This window comes from Cricetulus griseus, chromosome 7 (genome assembly GCF_003668045.3).
Source record: "Cricetulus griseus strain 17A/GY chromosome 7, alternate assembly CriGri-PICRH-1.0, whole genome shotgun sequence".
In the NCBI taxonomy this organism is placed as follows: domain Eukaryota; kingdom Metazoa; phylum Chordata; class Mammalia; order Rodentia; family Cricetidae; genus Cricetulus; species Cricetulus griseus.
Genome location: NC_048600.1, coordinates 3,798,813 through 3,818,180, shown reverse-complemented (window position 1 = coordinate 3,818,180; position 19,368 = coordinate 3,798,813). Strand labels below are relative to the sequence as shown.

Genomic DNA, 19,368 nt, shown 5'->3' with positions numbered 1-19,368 from the left:
CGAAAAACCAAAAAAAAAAAAAAAAAAAAAAAAAAAAAAAAAAAAAAAATCTTTAGCCAAGTAGGTACTTATAAAAGCCAGAGAGATAATCATATTTTTGGAGTTGGCATTACAGGCAACTGTGAGTCACCCAACCTGGTTGCTGAGAACTGAACTCAGATTCTCTAGCAGAGCAGCAGGTACTCTTTTGCTACTCTAGCAAATCTATTGCACCATTAGTTCATTACATGGTCCTCACGACCCAGGGAAGTGCTAACATTAACAGACCTGTTTGATGGTGAAGAAGCCAGCACAGGGCCTCTGGGTGTGTACCATGGCTATGAGCTAAGTTTATTCTGGGACTCCTGACTCTGAGAACATCTTTTGCTCCTGGGACACTTTGCCTCCAGTTGGGTTGCTGTGTCCTTCTTCAATATAATAGTTTTTTTGTTTCGTCTTATTAGATTTTATTTTGTCGTATTTGGTTGTTATCTATTGGAAGCCCGTTCTTTTCTAATGGGAGACAGAAATAGAGAGAGGATCCATAGGGGAGGGAAGGAGGGAGAAGTACAGGGAGGTGAAATTATAATCAGGATATATTGTATGAGAAAAGAATTTATTTTCAATAAAAGAAAAAAATTTAAAGAAAATAACCACCTAGTTTAAATCATAACACTGCTCACAGGCTGATCTCTGTAGATTTTGAACTTCCCAGAATGGCTGTAGGATTTAATCTGCACTAAAGTGGTCCTCTAAAACAAAAAAACAAAAACAAAACAAAAAAAGACCTTTTTGACATGCAATGAAGCTGAGATACAGAGATGCAGGGGTGCTAACTTACCTGTCAGAATTAGTTACCAGAAGCAGGCCTTAAACACAGAGTCTGTTTGCTGACAGAAGGAGGAAACAGAATACTCAATGGAAAAGTTAAATGAAAGACTAAAGACAATTACAAAGGAAGGCTGGTTTCCTGTCACACTGAAGATAAACAAGAGCTGTGTTTTCAAAGATTTCTAATGAACTTCAATTAATATCTTCCTTACCTTGTCACAGCAATTGCATCCTCCAGAAAAAACTGATCAACAGGAAATGCACGACCTAGAAAAACAAGAAAATAAACTAGAAAGGCATCAGAATACCTAGTAAGGTAGCTGGAAATATGTGTGTGCATATATACACTATATATTAAGACAATACTTGGAATAATAAAGGATTGTTAGTTCTGTGTTCTTGGAAGTACTTCCTTTGTTTTTTTGAAACATGGTCTCTCTACATAGTCTTGGCTATCCTAGAACTCACTATGTAGACTAGCCTGGCCTTGAACTCACAGAGATCCCCTGGCCTCTGTCTCCTGAGTGCTGAAGTTAAAGGTATGTGTCACCATACCCAGCATAAAAATATTCTTTAAAACATTTTGATGACAGAAATTGGTAGGCATATATGTAATTAGTAGAGAGAACAGAAGTGAATAGGAAAGAAATGATAATTCCCTAATGGGACTTTTAAAACCCACTGTACCATTTCTTTTTTCCACCTCCCCAACACAGGGGCTTGAAGTACCTAATGCTGTGTTTTAGACATGGCATATGCCTTTTCTCTTTTTCTCCTACTGCCACCACTTGCAAAACAAGCTCCAATAATGCTGTTACTTCAGTCAGGGTTTCCAAACTGTCCCTGTGGATCAATCAATCATAGGACAAGCCCTGGCTCAGAATGGTAATCATCCCACAAAGAGTCTGTGAAAGCTCCAAAAGAAAACAGACTATCCACTTTCATGTTTTCAGAGTGGACCAGTATCTGGGAATTTAGCAAAATCCATAAGTGAACAAATATGGTATCATACCTTTCCTTTTTTTTTTTTTTTTTTTTTACATCAGATTATTCCTAAAAACATACATTTTGATGTTAAACACAATGGAATGCTATAGATCCTAAGAACTAGGGACTTTAAAGAGTCACACACAGCATTAAAATCTGGCAAGTGGGTAAATGGCCTCCTCCTCGACTGTTTCACACTGGGATGTTGTGTTATAATAAATTGGGTCTCTAGAAACAGGTAGCAATACCTCCTGTTTCAAGTGAACTTTGGAGTAGTGACCCTTGCTCACTTAGAGGGATGCACAGCAATGGAGGGAGACTGGTGAACAGTGTGCTTTGGTTACCTGGAATAGTGATAACTGGGCAATAGCTGAAATACTTTGAGAAGAGCCCAGCATCCAGAGTTGCACTCATGAGAATGACCTGGAGGGTTGGTCTCTGCGACACAATGTCCTTCAAAACTAGCAGTAGGAAGTCACTAGAGACAAGAAAAGACACCCATGGGTCAGACACATGCAACATGTGAAAACTAATGACTTTTGTGTATTTGGAGCATTTAAGACTTAGGGGAAAATGTAAAACTTAGATGTGTCACAGTCCTGGTGGTGAACAGTTCAGAATTAAAGAATACAAAACACTAGTTCTCTTCAACTACATTCAGTGCAGTGCCAACCAAAACACAGATAGGATTTATTGCTAAAGTTGATCATTCTGATTCTTTTTATCTATAGGTATACAAAATATGCATATGAAGATTTTTATCATAGCATTATTTGTAAGTTCAAAGAAACAGAAATGGCAAACTGTAGCAGTATCTAGTTTTTGGAATGGCATGCAGTTGCTAAAAAGCTAAGCTATGGGTCTATAGATAATGACAGGAACACTCCTAAGCCTATTGTTAATGAAAACCAAACCACAAAATCCTCCATGAATTGTGGATCAATGTGTACTGCAGAGTGCAGTACTCCAAGCAACACTCTTTTTTGTTTGTTTGCCTTTATTTATTTTTTGTTTGAGACAAGGTTTCTCTGTGTGTCCCTGGCTATCCTGGAACTCACTCTGTAGACCAGGTTGGCCTCAAACTCACAGAGATCTGCCTGCCTATATCTCCAGAGTTCACCACCACCACCCTGCCCAAGACACATTCTTAACGGGTCCATGCTAGCCCTCAGCTTCCAGCACTCTATGATGAATACAGTAGAAGGCTGCTTCTGTTCAAATGTCAACCCCAGTGTGCCATTCTATTCAAAATCCTCCATGAGTTCCCAGGAGATGCTGTGCTCACTAACATGGATCTCTGTGATATGGTTTGCACCCTCCCCACCCCTGCCCCTTACCCCTACTGCTGCCCCCACTTAGTAAGCTCAGGACTCTGATCTTGCCATCCTTGAGAAATGCAGCTCAGGGTCTTTGCATGTCAGTAACTTGCCAGAATGAGTTTCTGCCAGCCATTTACTTGGATGGCCCCTCACTTCCATGTTCAAAACACATGTTCAGCAAGGCTTTCCTTGGCTAATTTGTTAAAACTTCAAACGAGACGAGCCTCAGATCTGGGAGCACCCTCAGAGGCAGGTCAGGCCTGGAGCAGCATTGTCAAAGGGAGGCTGGAGCTTCAGGCCTGGCTCAGTGTCAATGGAGCCATGAGCCCCAGACTGGGAGCAGTGTCAGAGGGAGCCCAGGCCTGGGAAGATCTAGGAGCAAGGAGTGATCATAGGAGTTATCATCGGTTGAAACAACAGCAGTGGTTTCCAGCAGTAGCTTCCAGAAACTATAGCAAAGACTTCTCTGGGAAAGAGCACCTGTGTCCCAGCCAGCATCCACTGCCATCTCTCAGTTGGAGATCCCCCACCATTACATCAACCACCGAACCCTGAGCCCCACCTGCACCTCCCATGGGAGGAGTGTCAATTGGAGCTGGAGCCCCACCTGCACCTCAAGCAGTGACCACCTAAGCATTGGGCCCACTTACACCAAGAGGAGCGTTCACCAGAAGCTCTGCTCTGCTTGGCCTGAAGGAGCAGTCAATGGAGCCACAGGCCCCAACTATACCAACTGGAGAAAGAAGACGCCCCCCTGAAGTACAAGCTCCACCTGTACCAGTTAGAGGAAGAGATGCGTAGACAACAAGGTAAGAACACACTCAACAATATAAAGAGCAATACAGCACCACTAGAAACTAGTGCTGCTACAACAGCAAGATCTGAACAACCCAACACAGAGGAAGCAGAAGAAAAAGACCTAAAAAAATAACTTTATGAGGATGATTGAGGCCCTTAAGGAGGAAATGAAAAAATTCCCTTAAAGAAATGGAGGAAAAAAGAAAAAATTGGAAGATATTGACAAACCCTTAAAGAAAACCAAGAAAAAGCAATCAAAAAGGAAACGATTCAAGACATGAAATCTGAACTAGAGGCAATAAAGAAAACACAAGGGCTGGAGAGATGGCTCAGCAGTTAAGAGCAGTGACTGTTCTTCCAGAGGTCCTGAGTTCAATTCCCCGCAACCACATGGTGGCTCACAACCACCTTGAATGAGATCTAGTGCCTTCTGTTGGCATGCAGGCAGACAGCTGTATGCATAATAAATAAATAAATAAATCTTAAAAAAAAAAAAGAAAACACAAACTGAGGGCATTCAGGAAATGGAAAATCTGGGTAAATGTTCAGGAACCACAAATGCAAGCATAAACAACAGAATACAAGAAAAGGAAGAGAGAATTTCAGGCACTGAAGATACGATAGAGGAAATAGATTCACTGGTCAAAGAAAAATTTAAATCCAACAAATTTTTAACACAAAACATGCAGGAAATCTGGAACACCATGAAAAGACCAAACCTAAGAATAACAGGGATACAAGAAGGAGAAGAAATCCAACTCAAAGGCACAGAAAATATATTCAACAACAACAACAAAAAAAAGAAAAACCAAAAAGAACTTGGGACTGGAGAGATGGCTCAGAGGTTAAGAGCACTGACTGCTCTTCCAGAGGTCCTGAGTTCAATTCCCAGCAACCACATGGTGGCTCACAACCATCCGTTATGATATCTGGTGCCCTCTTCTGGTGTGCAGATGATATACATGGAAGCAGAATGTTGTATACATGATAAATAAATAAAATCTTTAAAAAAAAAGAAAATATATTCAACAATATTCTAAAGGAAACTTAACCAACCTAAAGAAGGACATGCCTATGAAAGTACAAAAGACTTACAGAACACCAAATAGACTGGACCAAAAAAAAAAAAAAAAGTCCCCTTGCAACATAATAATCAAAAAAATAAACACACAGAATGAAGAAAGAATATTAAAGGCTGCAAAGGAAAAAGACCAGGTAACATATAAAGACAGACCTATCAGAATTACACCTAACTTCTCCATGGAAACAATGAAAGCCTAGTCAGATGTTATGCAGACACTAAGGGACCACATATGCCAGCCCAGACTACTATACCCAGCAAAGCTTTCAATAACCATAGATGGAGAAAACAAGATGTTCCATGATAAAACCAAATTTAAACAATGCCTATCCACAAACCCAGTCCTACAGAAAGTACTAGAAGGAAAACGCAAACCCAAGAAAATCACCTATGTCCACAAGAACACAAGAAATAGATGAGCTTATAGCAGCAAATCCCAAAGAAAGGAAATGAACACACAACAACAAAAACAAAAATAACAGGAACTAGCAATCACTGGTCATCAATACCCATGAATATAAATGGCCTCAATTCACCTATAGAAAGACACAGGCTAACAGACTGGATATGAAAACAGAATCCATCCTTCTGCTGCATACAAGAAACACCCCTCAACCTCACAGACAGACATTATCTCAGAGTAAAGGGTTGGGAAAAAAATTTCCAGTCCAATGGATCTAAGAAACAATCTGGTGTAGCTATCCTAATATCTAACAAAATAGACTTCAAACTAAAAGCAATCAAAAAAGACAAAGAAGGGCATTTCATATTCATCACAGGAAAAATCCATCAAGAGGAAATCTCAATTCTGAACATCTATGCCCCAAATACAAGGGCTTCTGCATTTGTAAAAGAAACATTACTAAAACTTAAATTACAAATTGAGCCCCACACACTAATAGTGGGAGACTTTAACACCCCACTCTCACCACTGGACAGATCTGCCAGACAGAAGCTTAACAGAGAAATAAGGGAACTAACAGATGTTATGACTCAACTGGACTTAACAGACATCTATAGAATGTTCTACCAAAGCACAAAATAATAAACTTTCTTTTCAGCACCTTCTCAAAAATAGATCACATACTTAGTAACAAAGCAAACCTCAACAGATACAAAAAAAAAAAAAAATTAGAATAAACCCCTGTACCCTATCAGATCACCACAGCTTAAAGTTGGAATTCAACAGTAACATTAATTTCAGAAAGCCCACAAACACATGGAAATTGAACAATGATCAACTGAACTACTACTGGGTCAAGGAAGAAATAAAGAAAAAAAAATAAAGGACTTCATAAAATTTAATGAAAATGACTGCACAACATACCCAAACCGATGAGACACAATGAAAGCAGTGCTGAGAGGAAAGTTCACAGCAGTGAATGCCTATTTAAAGAAGCTGGAAAATCCCACACTAGTGAATTAACAGAACAACTGAAAGCTCTAGAACAAAAAGAAGCAAACTCACCCAGAAGGAGTACACAGAAAGAAATAGTCAAACTGAAGGCTGAAATCAATAAAATAGAAACAAAACAATGCAAAGAATCAATGAGACAAAGAGTTGGTTCCTTGAGAAATTCAACAAAACAGACAAACCTTTATCCAAACTAACCAAAAGACAGAGAGAGAACATCCAAATTAACAAAATCAGAAATGAAAAGGGGGACATAACAACATACACTGAGGAAATCCAGAGAATCTTTAGGTCATACTTCAAAAACCCATACTCCACAAAATTGGAAAACTTTAAGGAGATGGACAATTTTCTAGATAAGTACCAAATACCAAAATGAAATCAAGAACAGATAAACAACTTAAATACACCCATAAACCCTAAGGAAATAAAGTTACCAATAGTTTCCCAACCAAAAAAAAAAAAAAAAAAAAAAAAAAAAAAAAAGCCCAGGTCCAGATGAATTCAGTGCAGAATTCTACTACATGTTTAAAGAAGAGCTAATACCAATACTCCTCAAATTATTTCACACAATAGAAACAGAAGGAACTTTGCCAAACTCTTCACGAGGCTATAATTACTCTGATACCCAAACCACACAAAGACACAACTAATAAAGAGAATTACAGACCAATTTCCCTCATGAACATAGATGTAAAAATACTCCATAAAATACTGGCAAACTGAATTCAAGAACAAATCAGAACAATCATCCACCATGATCAAGCAGGATTCATCCCAGAGATGCAGGGATGGTTCAACATACGAAAATCCATCAGTGTAATCCACCATATAAACAAACTGAAAGAAAAAAACCCACATGATCATTTCAATAGATGCTAAAAAAGCCTTTGACAAAATTCAACACCCCTTCATGATAAAGGTCTTAGAGAGAATAAGGATACAAGGAGATACCTAAACATAATAAAGGCAATATACAGTATCCCAACAGCCAACATCAAACTAAATGGAGAGAAACTCAAAGCAATCCCACTAAAATCAGGAACAAGACAAGGCTGTCCACTCTCTCCATATCTATACAACATAGTATTTGAAGTTCTAGCTATAACAATAAGACAACAAAAGGAGATCAAAGGGATACAAACAGGAAAAGAAGTCAAACTCTTGCTATTTGCTAATGATATGATAGTTTACATAAGTGACCCCAAAAATTCTACCAGGGAATGCCTACAAATGATAAACACCTTTAGTAAAGTAGCAGGATACAAGATTAACTAAAATAAATAAATAAATAAAATCAGTAGCCCTCCTACATACAGATGACAAATGGGCTGAGAAGGAAATCAGAGAAACATCACACTTTGTTTTCTTGTTTTTTTTGTTTTGGTTTTTTGAGACAGGGTTTCTCTGTATTGCTTTGAAGGCTGTCCTGGAATTAGCACTGTAGACCAGGCTGGCCTCGAACTCACAGAGGTCTGCCTGCCTCTGCCTCCCGAGTGCTGGGATTAAAGGCATGTGCCACCAACGCCCGGCACATCACACTTTGTAATAGCAACAAATAGCAAAATATCTTGGGGTAACTCTAATCAAACAAATGAAAGTCCTGTATGAAAAGAACTTCAAGTCTTTAAAGAAAGATACCAGAATATGGAAAGATCTCCCATGCTCTTGGATAGGTAAGATCAACATAGTAAAAATGGCAATCCTACCAAAAGTAACCTACAGATTCAATGCAATCCCCATCAAAATACAAGCACAATTATTCACAGACCTTGAAAGAACAATACTCAACTTTAAATGGAAAAAAAAAAAACCCAGGGTAGCCAAAACAATCCTGTACAATAAGGGATCATCTGGGGTTATCACCATCGCTAACTTCAAACTCTACTATAGAGCTATAGCAACGAAAACAGCTTGTTATTGGCCTAAAACAGACAGGTGGACCAATGGAATTGAATCAAAGATCCTGATATCAACCCACATACCTATGAACACCTAATTTTTGACAAAGCTAAAAATATAAAATGGAAAAAAGAAAACATATTCAACAAACGGTGCTGGTATAACAGGCTGTCAACATGTAGAAGAATGCAAATAGATCCATATCTATCACCATGCACAAAAGTTAAGTCCAAATGAATCAAAGACCTCAGTATAAATCCACCCACACTGAACCTCATAGAAGAGACAGTGGTACATACATTTCAATGCATAGGCACAGGAGACCACTTCCTAAATAAAACACCTGTAACACAGAGACCTCGAGCAACAATTAATAAACGGGAGCTCCTGAAACTGAGAAGCTTCTGTAAAGCAAGGAACATGGTCAACAAGACAAAACGGCTCCCTACAGAATGGGAAAAGATCTTTGCCAAGCCCACATCTGGCAGATACACAAAGAACTCAAGAAACTAGAAATCACACTACCAAATAATCCAATTAAAAAATGGGGTACAGATCTAAACAGAGAATTCTCAACAGAACAATCTCAAATGGCAGAAAGACACTTAACGAAATGCTCAAAATCCTGAGTCACCAGGGAAATGTAAATCAAAACCACTCTGAGGTTCCATCTTAAACCAATCAGAATGGCTAAGATCAAAACACCAATGACAGTTTATGCTGGAGAGGATGTGGAAAAAGGGAACACTCCTCCATTGCTGGTGGGAGCGCAAACTTGTACAGCCACTTTGGAAATCAGTACGGCAATTTCTCAGAAAATTAGGGAGCAACTTACCTCAAGACTCTGCAATACCACTGTTGGGCATATACCCAAAGGAGGCACATTCACACCACAAGGGCATTTTCTCAACTATGTTCATAGCAACATTATTCATAATAGCTAGATCTTGGAAACAACCTAGAAGCCCCTCAACTGAAGAATGGACAAAGAATATGTGGAATATTTATACAATGAAGTACTACTCAGCGATAAGAAACAATGACATCCTAAAATTTGAAGGCAAATGGACAGAACTAGAAAAAACCATCCCAAGTGAGGTAAGCCAGACGCAGAAAGACAAATATAGTATGTACTCACTCATAAGTGGATACCAGACATAAAGCAAAAGATACCCAGCCTACATTCCACAACCCCAGAGAAGCTTGAACCCTCCTTCCAGAAACAGATGGAAGCAGATGCAGAAATCCACAACTAACCAAAGGGCCAAGCTCCTGGAGTGCAATCAAAGTGAAGGAGGAGTGGAAATATGAACAAAGGAGTCAAGACCATGATGGGGAAACCCACAGAATCAGCTGACCCGAGCTAGTGAGAGATCACTGACTCAGGTCTGACAAATGGGGAACCTGCATAAGACCGAACTAGACTCCCTTAAATATAGGTGAAATGGTGTAGCTGGGACAATATATGAGGCCACTGGCAGTGGGTCCAAGATCTAACTCTAATGCACAAACTGACTTGGTGGAGCCCATTCTATATGGACAGATACCTTGCCCAGCCTAGACACATGGGTGTGGGGGTGGAGAGGTGCTTTGGTCCTGCCTCAATGAGATGATGGGACAGACTTAGTAGACTTCCTAGGGGAGGCCTTAACCTCTCTGAGGAGCAGATGGGAGGTGGGGGGGGGGGGAGTGGGGAGAGTGAGAGGAGAGGAGGGAGGGGAACTGGGATTAGAATATAAAATATAAATTAATAGAAAAAAGATGGGGAAAAAACTTCAAATGAACCCCACATCCTGCCATGAATTTTGTTTTTTTTTCTTGGAACTTAATATTCCATATTTTTCTTATTTATTATTGGACTCCCCTAACAATCAGAATGTAAACTTTTTTTTTTTTTTTTTTTTTTTTTTTTTTTTGGTTTTTTTTGAGACAGGGTTTCTCTGTGGCTTTGGAGGCTGTCCTGGAACTAGCTCTTGTAGACCAGGCTGGTCTCGAACTCACAGAGATCTGCCTGCCTCTGCCTCCTGAGTGTTGGGATTAAAGGCGTGAGCCACCAACGCCCCGGCTCAGGATGTAAACTCTTTTTTTTTTTTTTTTGAAAGTAAACTCTTAAGGACAGGGATTTGGGGTGTTTATGCTCATGACATACCAAGTGCAGACCAACTAACAAAATAAATAAACATTTCTATAAGATACCATCAGGAAACAAAAGATTTTAATAAATTAACAGATAGTCTTTTGTTTATACGTTTTCTGTTTTGTTTTTTAAGACAGTGTTTTCTCTTTGTAGCTTTGGCTGTACTGGAACTCACTCTGTAGACCAGGCTAGCCTTGAATTCTACCTGCCTCTAAGTGCTGGGATTGAAGACATGTGCCACCTGGCCCCACTTCTTTTTAGTTCTTAGAAACATTTTACTATCTGAATCTTCAACGTTATTTACTTTAATGTTTTTCTTAGTTTCTTAATTTGGCATTTCCAACTACTTTGGTCTGGTAAGTGTACTCAGATCTTTCTTCTGAGGGTATTTAGAACAGCGTTTGTTTTGGGAGCCCTTACTCCTGCAACCCTTCCTTCCCACTGCTTTGCTACTCTTTCAGCCCATCATGTATATGACAAACTGATTCACATTATGTATCTATGTGGCTTTTCCTCAGATTCCAAAAAATGCTTTCTAATGATTTCTAATTCATTAAAATAACCCTAAATGCCTTATTATGGCTTATAAGGCCTTTGAAGATCCGGTTCCTGTTGCCTCTTCTGTTGTCCTCTCTTTCATCTGCTACCCCTCAGCCATATTGCCTTCCCGCAGCCTGGCCTCATCATGCCCATGCCCACTGCAGGGTTCTCATCCATGCTGTCTTTGTTCCTAGTGTTAGACGGCATTCCCTGTCACACTTCAGTTTACGATGTCAGCTCTTCAGAAATGTGCTCTGACCATCTTTGCTGTCAATTTCCATGGCTCCTCATTTCTTTTTCCTTTCAGATTGTGAAAATGAAGAGGAAACTCCTATGCATTTATCTCCAGCAGCTACCACGCCACCGGGCACTAATGTTGGTGGTAGAAACTTATGTGTATCATTCATTCAAAAGATACAGAGGAAGCACATAGGCAGCGACCTTCAGGGACACACCATGGTGCCCAGGAGGCTCTCCTAGTGATGGACATGCACTTTCCGACCACTGTACTACACACCTGGGAGATCAAGAAGTAGCTCCTCCCCTCTGACTTTGCTTCCTCATGAATTTGTCACTACTTCATCTATGACACTCAACTGGAAGCAGGGAATAGTTTTTCAGTCATGTCTTCATTTCACAGGAGTGGTGTCCATTAGGAAAGCCCCCCCTTTACCTTTCCTCTGTCCTCTCATGAACTTCATCAACAATGATGTGGGTGACTCCCTGCAAAGTTGCATCTCCTTCCAGCCTCCTCAGCAGCACACCTGTAGTGCAGTATAACAGTCTGGTGGCTGAGGACTGACAAAGAAGAGAGCAATGTCACACATCAATAAGGTTTTGAAAAAGTAACTATTGGCAAGCCAAACTGAACGGGCAGGAATGAACATTAGAGCCACCAGCAATTTCATTTTATCCGAGATAGTAACTGTACCTTCTAGCTAAGGTCAACAATACACCCTCGTCTGCTTCATATTAAAACTTTAAGACTCTCAAAAAACAAAACAAAACAAACAAACAAAAATGAAAAGCCACCAAGTACTATTATAGAACTTTGTTTTGTTTGTTTTTTTTGAGACAGGGTGGATATAGTCTTAGGTGTACTGGACCTTGCTATGTAGACCAGGATGGCCTAAAACACAGAAAGATCTTTCTGCTTCTCCCAAGTGCTGGGAGTAAAAGTGTGCACTACTAGGCTGGTTATGAAACATTTCTTTAAAATGGGTGTTTAAGTCAAGTTTACATTTGCTTCAGATTTAATAGCAAGATCACTTCTGCTAATTAAGAATAAAAAGCCAGGGCTAGAGAAATGGCTCAGCAGAGAACCCAGGTTTGATTCCCAGCACCTACACAGCAGCTTATAATCATCCATAACTGCAGTTACAGGGACCCCATGCCCTCATACCAGGCATGCAAACAGTGCATACACATTCATGCAGGCAAAACATTAATATATATGTGTATATATATTATGTGTAGATAACACACACATATATAATAAAATAAATCTAAAATAGGTTTAGAAAATAGAAAGCCTACATAAAGCATACTTGGTGTGGTCAGATAAGTGTTCCTAATATCAGAATGTTTCTCAAGGGATTCCAACCCCACTGAAGGTAATTTGTTAATAAACTGCAAGTACAGGAACATATCCCCAATTGCCTGTCAGTCTCCAGATCCCCAAATTCTTTTTCGTTGTTGTTGTTTTTGTTTTCGAGACAGAGCAGCTTTAGGTTTTCTCTGTGCAGCTTTAGAGCCTGTCCTGGCACTCACTCTGTAGACCAGGCTGGCCTTGAACTCAGAGATCCACCTGCCTCTGCGTCCCAAGTGCTGGGATTAAAGGTGTGCACCACCAACGCCTGGCCAGATCCCCCAGATTCTTTATGTCTGAAAACTGTTACTTTGTATTACCAGCAGGTAAGCAGACCATACACACCTTGACACTTTCCAATCGGATCTGGTACCCCACAGTCAGACCCACCCTTTCTGCTCTTTCTTTAGCGACTCGTTCAGCAACAGAGATAGCAGAGATGCGTCGAGGTTGGGTACAGATGATGTTTGCCACTCTCTCAGGTGGCCCGTTCAGAGAATTATCCAGAATAAACTGTGGAATCTGTGTGGTTTTCCCACATCTGTATGTCAAAACAAAGGAGTCCTAAAATGAAGTTTTCAAGGGCTAGTTAACAAAGCAATTGCAGGCAACAAGGATCTAAGGCTAACTAGAGCCAAGTGTTCAGCTAGAGCCTAGTACTACCACCTCCTTAGCACTCAGGATAATAAATCCTAGGAGTGGGGCACTCAAGTGACGTCTAATATCACTTAGAAAATGAGGGTCATGGAAAAGACACAAGTGAGACCTAAAAATGACTCTAGGGATGTGAACGCTAGATATAGATCTCAAAGTGTTAGCTTATCATTTAAGTATTCTTTTTTCCTTATTTTGGTTTTTCAAGATAGGGTTTCTCTGTGTAGCTTTGGAGCCTGTCCTGGAACTCACTATGTAGACCAGGCTGTCCTTGATCTCACAGAGATACGCCTGCCTCTGCCTTCTAAGTGCTGGGATTAAAGGGATTAGGGCAGACAGGTAAAAGAGCAGGCCACCTGACAGCTTCCTATGGCCTCTTTACACATGAGCCCATACACGAAACCCTCGTCACACACACACACACACACACACACACACACACATACACACACCCTTTTATAGTCTTCTCTTTAATGTAAATTTGGGTATAAATGGACTGAAATGAAAGACTATGAGAAACTGATATAAAATTACTACGATCTTAGTTGAGTCTCAGAACAAATATAACAGTTGTTTGTACAATTCTGAATAAAAAACTAAATCAGGCCTGAGAGTTGCCCTAGACAAGCAGGTTTGCTTTCCACTGAGAGTATGGAACAGGAGAAAAACATATGTTACATAAGTGGTTGCTAAAAAGAAAACCGAAACAAAATAAAGCAACAAGCTTTAAAGAACATGGGATAAATGAAGAAGGCATGAAGCTTTCAAGCTGCTAGAATACAACGATACTGATTTAACAATGCCGTGAAACCTGTAGCTAGGCCTTAGCATTAAAGGAGTCTCGAGGCACAGAGGTACATAGCCACAAGACGTTTTTCTAAGCTCTGTTTTGGGTTTTTGTAATTTGGCCCTGAGACTAGAGAAGTGGTACAACCATCTATATGGAATATCATTTAATATCTGACATTGAGAACAAAATGTGCAGATAATATCAGCTACAGTTTTTTGTTTTTTTAAGTAGACCTGGTCATGGTAGCCAGTGTTCTTGCCCTAAGTGTACAGTAAAGCTGCATTTGAAGTAGACCACTTTCTTACCCGGTCATACCACTTATGACAACCACTTGGTGCTTGCTCAGCAATTTCAGAATTGTTTCTCTTTCTTCCCAAGCAGGCAATGATTGTCTTTCTTGTAGAATTGAGTAGAACTGTCTGGAAGCCTAATAAAAATCAAGGAGAAGGCAGCAGTTGAGTTACTTTTAGTTATCTCTTACAAAACTCAGCTTATAATTCCACAATGAGCTATACAGCCTTTCTGTTTTTTCTTTAGCAATTTGCTCTCCTAGTTCAGACATAGCAGGTCTGAACGCAGGGGCTTTAGTTAGAAGGCTAGCTGCTGAGTCCACAGTGGAATCAAAACATCTTTCCACATTTGAATAAATGGAAATATATAAGCCTCTCTTGCTTAGCACTTATCTGATCCTTCTCAATGGGAATATTCCTATCAACACTACAATAAAACCTTATATGTCCACAGAATCAATTCACACATGCACTGTCCAACACAGTAACTCTGGCCACATGGAGGTACTGAGTTCTTGACATATAGGAAGTTCTTCTGAGGCACTGAACTTATTTTAATGAATAAATGTAAACATAAATGACCAAAGCCTGTTAGGAGCTACGCTCTATACCATATCAATCAACAAAATAGCAATTGCCAAGGCATTTTTTTTTTTTTTTTTTGCCATTCACCATAACTATGTGAATCAGTTTCACAACTATTGATCAATACCCCAAACAACTGCATTGTGTGCTAATACTATGGGGAAAGAGAAGATGGATTGTGGACAGTTAATTGGTACAGGGTTGGATGTGGCTAGGAGGGAAAACTTCTAATGTTCTATAGCATAGCCCAGGCTGAAGCAGGAAGAACAGAAGTTCAAAGTCATTCTGTGCTACATATTAAGTTTTGGCCAGTGTTGGCTACAAACCCTGTCTTAAAAAATAATGGTTTTACCAGGAGCACAGACACTGAGATCAACAATTGATAAATGGGACCTCTTGAAACTGAGAAGCTTCTGTAAGGCAAAGGACACAGTCAGGAAGACTGGGAAAAGATATTCACCAACCCCACATCTGACAGAGGGCTGATCTCCAAAATATACAAAGAATTCAAGAAGCTAGTCTCCAAAACACCAAACAACCCAATTAAAAAGTGGGGTACAGAACTAAATAGACAATTCTCAATAGAGGAATCTAAAATGGCTGAAAGACACATAAAGTGTTCAACATACTTAGCCATCAGGGAAATGCAAATCAAAACAACTCTGAGATACCATCTTTTAGAATGGCTAAAATCAAAAACACCAATGACAGTTAATGCTGGAGAGGATGGGGAGAAAGAGGAACACTCCTCCACTGCTGGTGGGAGTGCCAACTTGTACAGCCACTTTGGAAATCAGTATGGCGACTCCTCAAGAAAATGGGAATCAGTCTACCACAAGATCCAGCAATTCCACTCCTAGGCATATACCCAAAAGAAGCACATTCATACAACAAGGACATCTGTTCAACAATGTTCATAGCAGCACTATTTGTAATAGCCAGAAACTGGAAGCAGCCCAGATGCCCCTCTACTGAAGAATGGATAAAGAAAATGTGGGGGTCTGGAGAGATGGCTCAGAGGTTAAGAGCACTGGCTGCTCTTCCAGAGGTCCTGAGTTCAATTCCCAGCAACCACATGGTGGCTCACAACCATCTGTTATAAGATCTGGTGCCCTCTTCTGGTGTGCAGATATACACAGAATCAGAATGTTGTATACATAATAAATAAAATCTTAAAAAAAAAAGAAAATGTGGTACATTTACACAATGGAGTACTACTCAGCGGAAAAAAACAATGGAATCTTGAAATTTGCAGGAAAATGGATGGAACTCGAAGAAACCATTCTGAGCGAGGTAACCCAGTCACAAAATGACAAACATGGTATGTACTCACTCATATGTGGATTTTAGACATAGAGTAAAGGATTACCAGCCTACAATCCACACTGCCAGAGAAGCTAGCAAACAAGGAGGACCCTAAAAGAGACCAACATTGTCCCCTGGAGAAGGGGAAAGGGTCACGATCCCCTGAGCAAATTGAGAGCGTGGGAAGAAGGGGGAGGGAGGGATGAGAATGAGAAGGGAAGAAGAGGAAGGATGCAGAGGTCATGAGGGAGCAGAAAGGTTGAGTCAGGTGAAGAATAGAAGAAAGGGTATGTGAGAGGTAGGGTTTTAGTTGGGGGTGGTAGGGGAGGAAGGGGGGAGAATGAACTGGGATTGTCATGTAAATCAATCTTGTTTCTAATTCAAATAAAAAAATGATAAAAAAAACTAAAAAAATAATGTTTTTTTTTCACATATCAAAATGGCTAGATAAAGGATTTTTTTGAGTGTTCCCATAGAATTGATAAATGTCTAATGTGACAGGTAAAACTAGCACTAATCATATCATCTACATGCATTGAAATGTCATATAAGTATGCATATGTCAACTAAAAATAAAATTTTTGAGTTGAAGAGACAGCTCAGTGGTTAGGAACTTGTATTGCTCTTTCAGACGACGATAGTTCAAGTCCCAGTAGCCACATCAGGTGACTCACAACCATCAGTTAAGTCTAGTACCAGGGATCCAATGCCCTCTTCTGATCTATGAAGGTACCTGACCTGCACACATATGGTGCACATAAACTCACATAGATACAACAAAAATGAATAAATAATAATACTCTTTAAAATTAAAATAAAAATTTAAAACTGAAAAATAATTTGCTATATTTTGGAATATAGAATTATACTGTTATTTCCTGCAAATAATTTTATCATAGAGATCTGTCATGATAATCAAATTGACTAAATAATTTTCTGTTCCTATCATTTTCTCTATGGTATTTCATATATATATATATATATATATATATATATATATATATATATAAGATCTATTGGCATTATAGTATATACTTGATAATATATAAAAATAAAGATCATAGAAGGGTCCTTAGACATCATTTAATCTAATCCACAAACTCATTCAATAACTGACTGTTGCCTTACATCCAACTGGGTCCTCCAAATTTACTTATGGTTTCTTTTAAAACAATCTTCAAGTCAGTGTAAAAACAACACAGACTAGCCGGGCGTTGGTGGTGCACACCTTTAATCCCAGCACTTGGAAGGCAGAGGCAGGTGGATCTCTGTGAGTTCAAGACCAGCCTGGTCTACAAGAGCTAGTTCCAGGACAGCCTCCAAAAGCCACAGAGAAACCCTGTCTTGAAAAACCAACCCCACCCCCACCCCCCAAAAAAAACCCCAACACAGACTTTTGAGACAGTTGGCTTGAATTTCTGTTACCACTTACTGTCTACATGACCTCAGGTACATTACTTATTCTGTGAGTCTATGAAATGGCATATGAGTTTTTTCCCCTTCTCTTAAACAGGAATTTTCTAATGTAAATCACAGTATTAATATTCCCTTCAAATAATAAATTAGCTACTGCTATTGGTATACACATGGCATTTGATATTTACCAGCTGAGGAATGTCCCCAAAGCATCTAGCACATGCACCTGATTTTGCAGTAGAAAAGTCTATCCACTCAGGGAGTGGTGGCTCATACCTGTGCTATATAGCAAGATCTTGTTCCAAAAGGCCAAAAAAGAAAACAAAACACCAAAAACAAACAAACAATCCCAGCTGGGCGTTGGTGGCGCACGCTTTTAATCCCAACACTCAGGAAGCAGAGGAAGGCGGATCTCTGTGAGTTCGAGGCCAGCCTGGTCTCCAGAGTGAGTTCCAGGACAGCCAGGGATACACAGAGAAACCTTGTCTTGGGGTGTGGGGGTGGGGAAGAGGAAAAGAAGGATAGATCGAAGGGGTGAGAGAAGAAAGTTTTGTTTTTTTTTTAAGATTTTATTTATTTATTTATTATGTATAAAACATTCTGCTTCCATGTATCTGCACACCAGAAGAGGGCACCAGATCTCATAACGGATGGTTGTGAGCCACCATGTGGTTTCTGGGAATTGAACTCAGGACCCCTGGAAGAACAGTCAGTGCTCTTAACCTCTGAGCCATCTCTCCAGCCCAAGAGAAGAAGTTTTAACCATGCAGAGCAAACCAGAAGCCAGCAGGAAGGGTAGCCAAAGCCTCCCATTCTGAATTGCTGCATCCAGACCTCAGGGAGATGGTGCTGGCCCTTGTACAGTACCTGTTTCATCCGGAACTGCCTGCAGATCTTACTGTTCTCAGCATATACTGACTTTGCCGGCCACTCATATTTCTTAGAACTCTTTTTCTTAAGGTTCACGTAGCTTTCACTCTCCACTATGACTGGAGCAGGACTTTCATCGTCATCTGCACCGTCCTCAGGTTCTGGTAGTCTCTCGGCTTGCAATGGAGTAGAAGGATACATTTTCAGTCTGTTCTTTCTTTAGGAAGGGGAGAAACTCACTAACAAAGTAACAACTACACCACAAGACAAACGAAACACTGAAGCTTGAATGGAACAGTTCATTCATCTCCATACCACTTCTACCAATGACTTAAAATGCTAAAGTGAGCTTTCCTCAACAATAAACGGTGCTAGTAAATTGAAGTAACAACAAAGCTTTATTTTTTTGGGGGGCGGGGGTGTTGAGACAGGGTTTCTTCATGTAACCCTGGAATTTGCTCTGTAGACCAGGCTAGCCTCGAAATCAGAGATCTGACTGCCTCTGCCTTCCAAGTGCTGGGATTACGTATCAAAAACAAACCTTTCAATTCAAGGAATTAACATGAATGTCTCTGCTACTTACAAGTGTCCCCCAAATTCAATGATATAAAATAACCCAAACGTCTATGAAATGCTTTACTGATCTACAAATGTGGTATGGTATATCCACGTAATAAATAGCACTCAACATAAAAAAAGAATGGATACTTACTATGCATGCATGAACTTTGAAAACTTTATGCTAAGTGAAAGCATCCAGTTTCCAAAGGCTTCATACCATATGGAATGCATATATAGGCAAACTTGTGAAACATAGACTATGGAATAACAGTTGTTAGGGCTGATGATAGGGGATTAATGAGTACAGGTTTATTTCAGGGT

At 39.8% G+C, this 19,368-nt stretch overlaps 1 protein-coding gene across 11 annotated transcripts in view; it reads right to left on the bottom strand.

Moving 5' to 3' along the window:
• The window catches only part of Dhx57 (DExH-box helicase 57), a 59,428-nt gene that overhangs the window by 26,273 nt on the left and 13,787 nt on the right, over window positions 1-19,368 (bottom strand). For all 11 annotated transcript variants that reach the window (XM_027426003.2, XM_035447459.1, XM_027426010.2 and 8 more), the window contains 6 exons: window positions 18,484-18,662; window positions 14,326-14,447; window positions 12,922-13,117; window positions 11,662-11,786; window positions 2,142-2,275; window positions 1,023-1,077 (listed from right to left, as the gene is read on the bottom strand). In XM_027426003.2, the coding sequence (XP_027281804.1) occupies window positions 1,023-1,077; window positions 2,142-2,275; window positions 11,662-11,786; window positions 12,922-13,117; window positions 14,326-14,447; window positions 18,484-18,662 (811 nt within the window). The remainder of the gene's footprint in view (window positions 1-1,022; window positions 1,078-2,141; window positions 2,276-11,661; window positions 11,787-12,921; window positions 13,118-14,325; window positions 14,448-18,483; window positions 18,663-19,368) is intronic.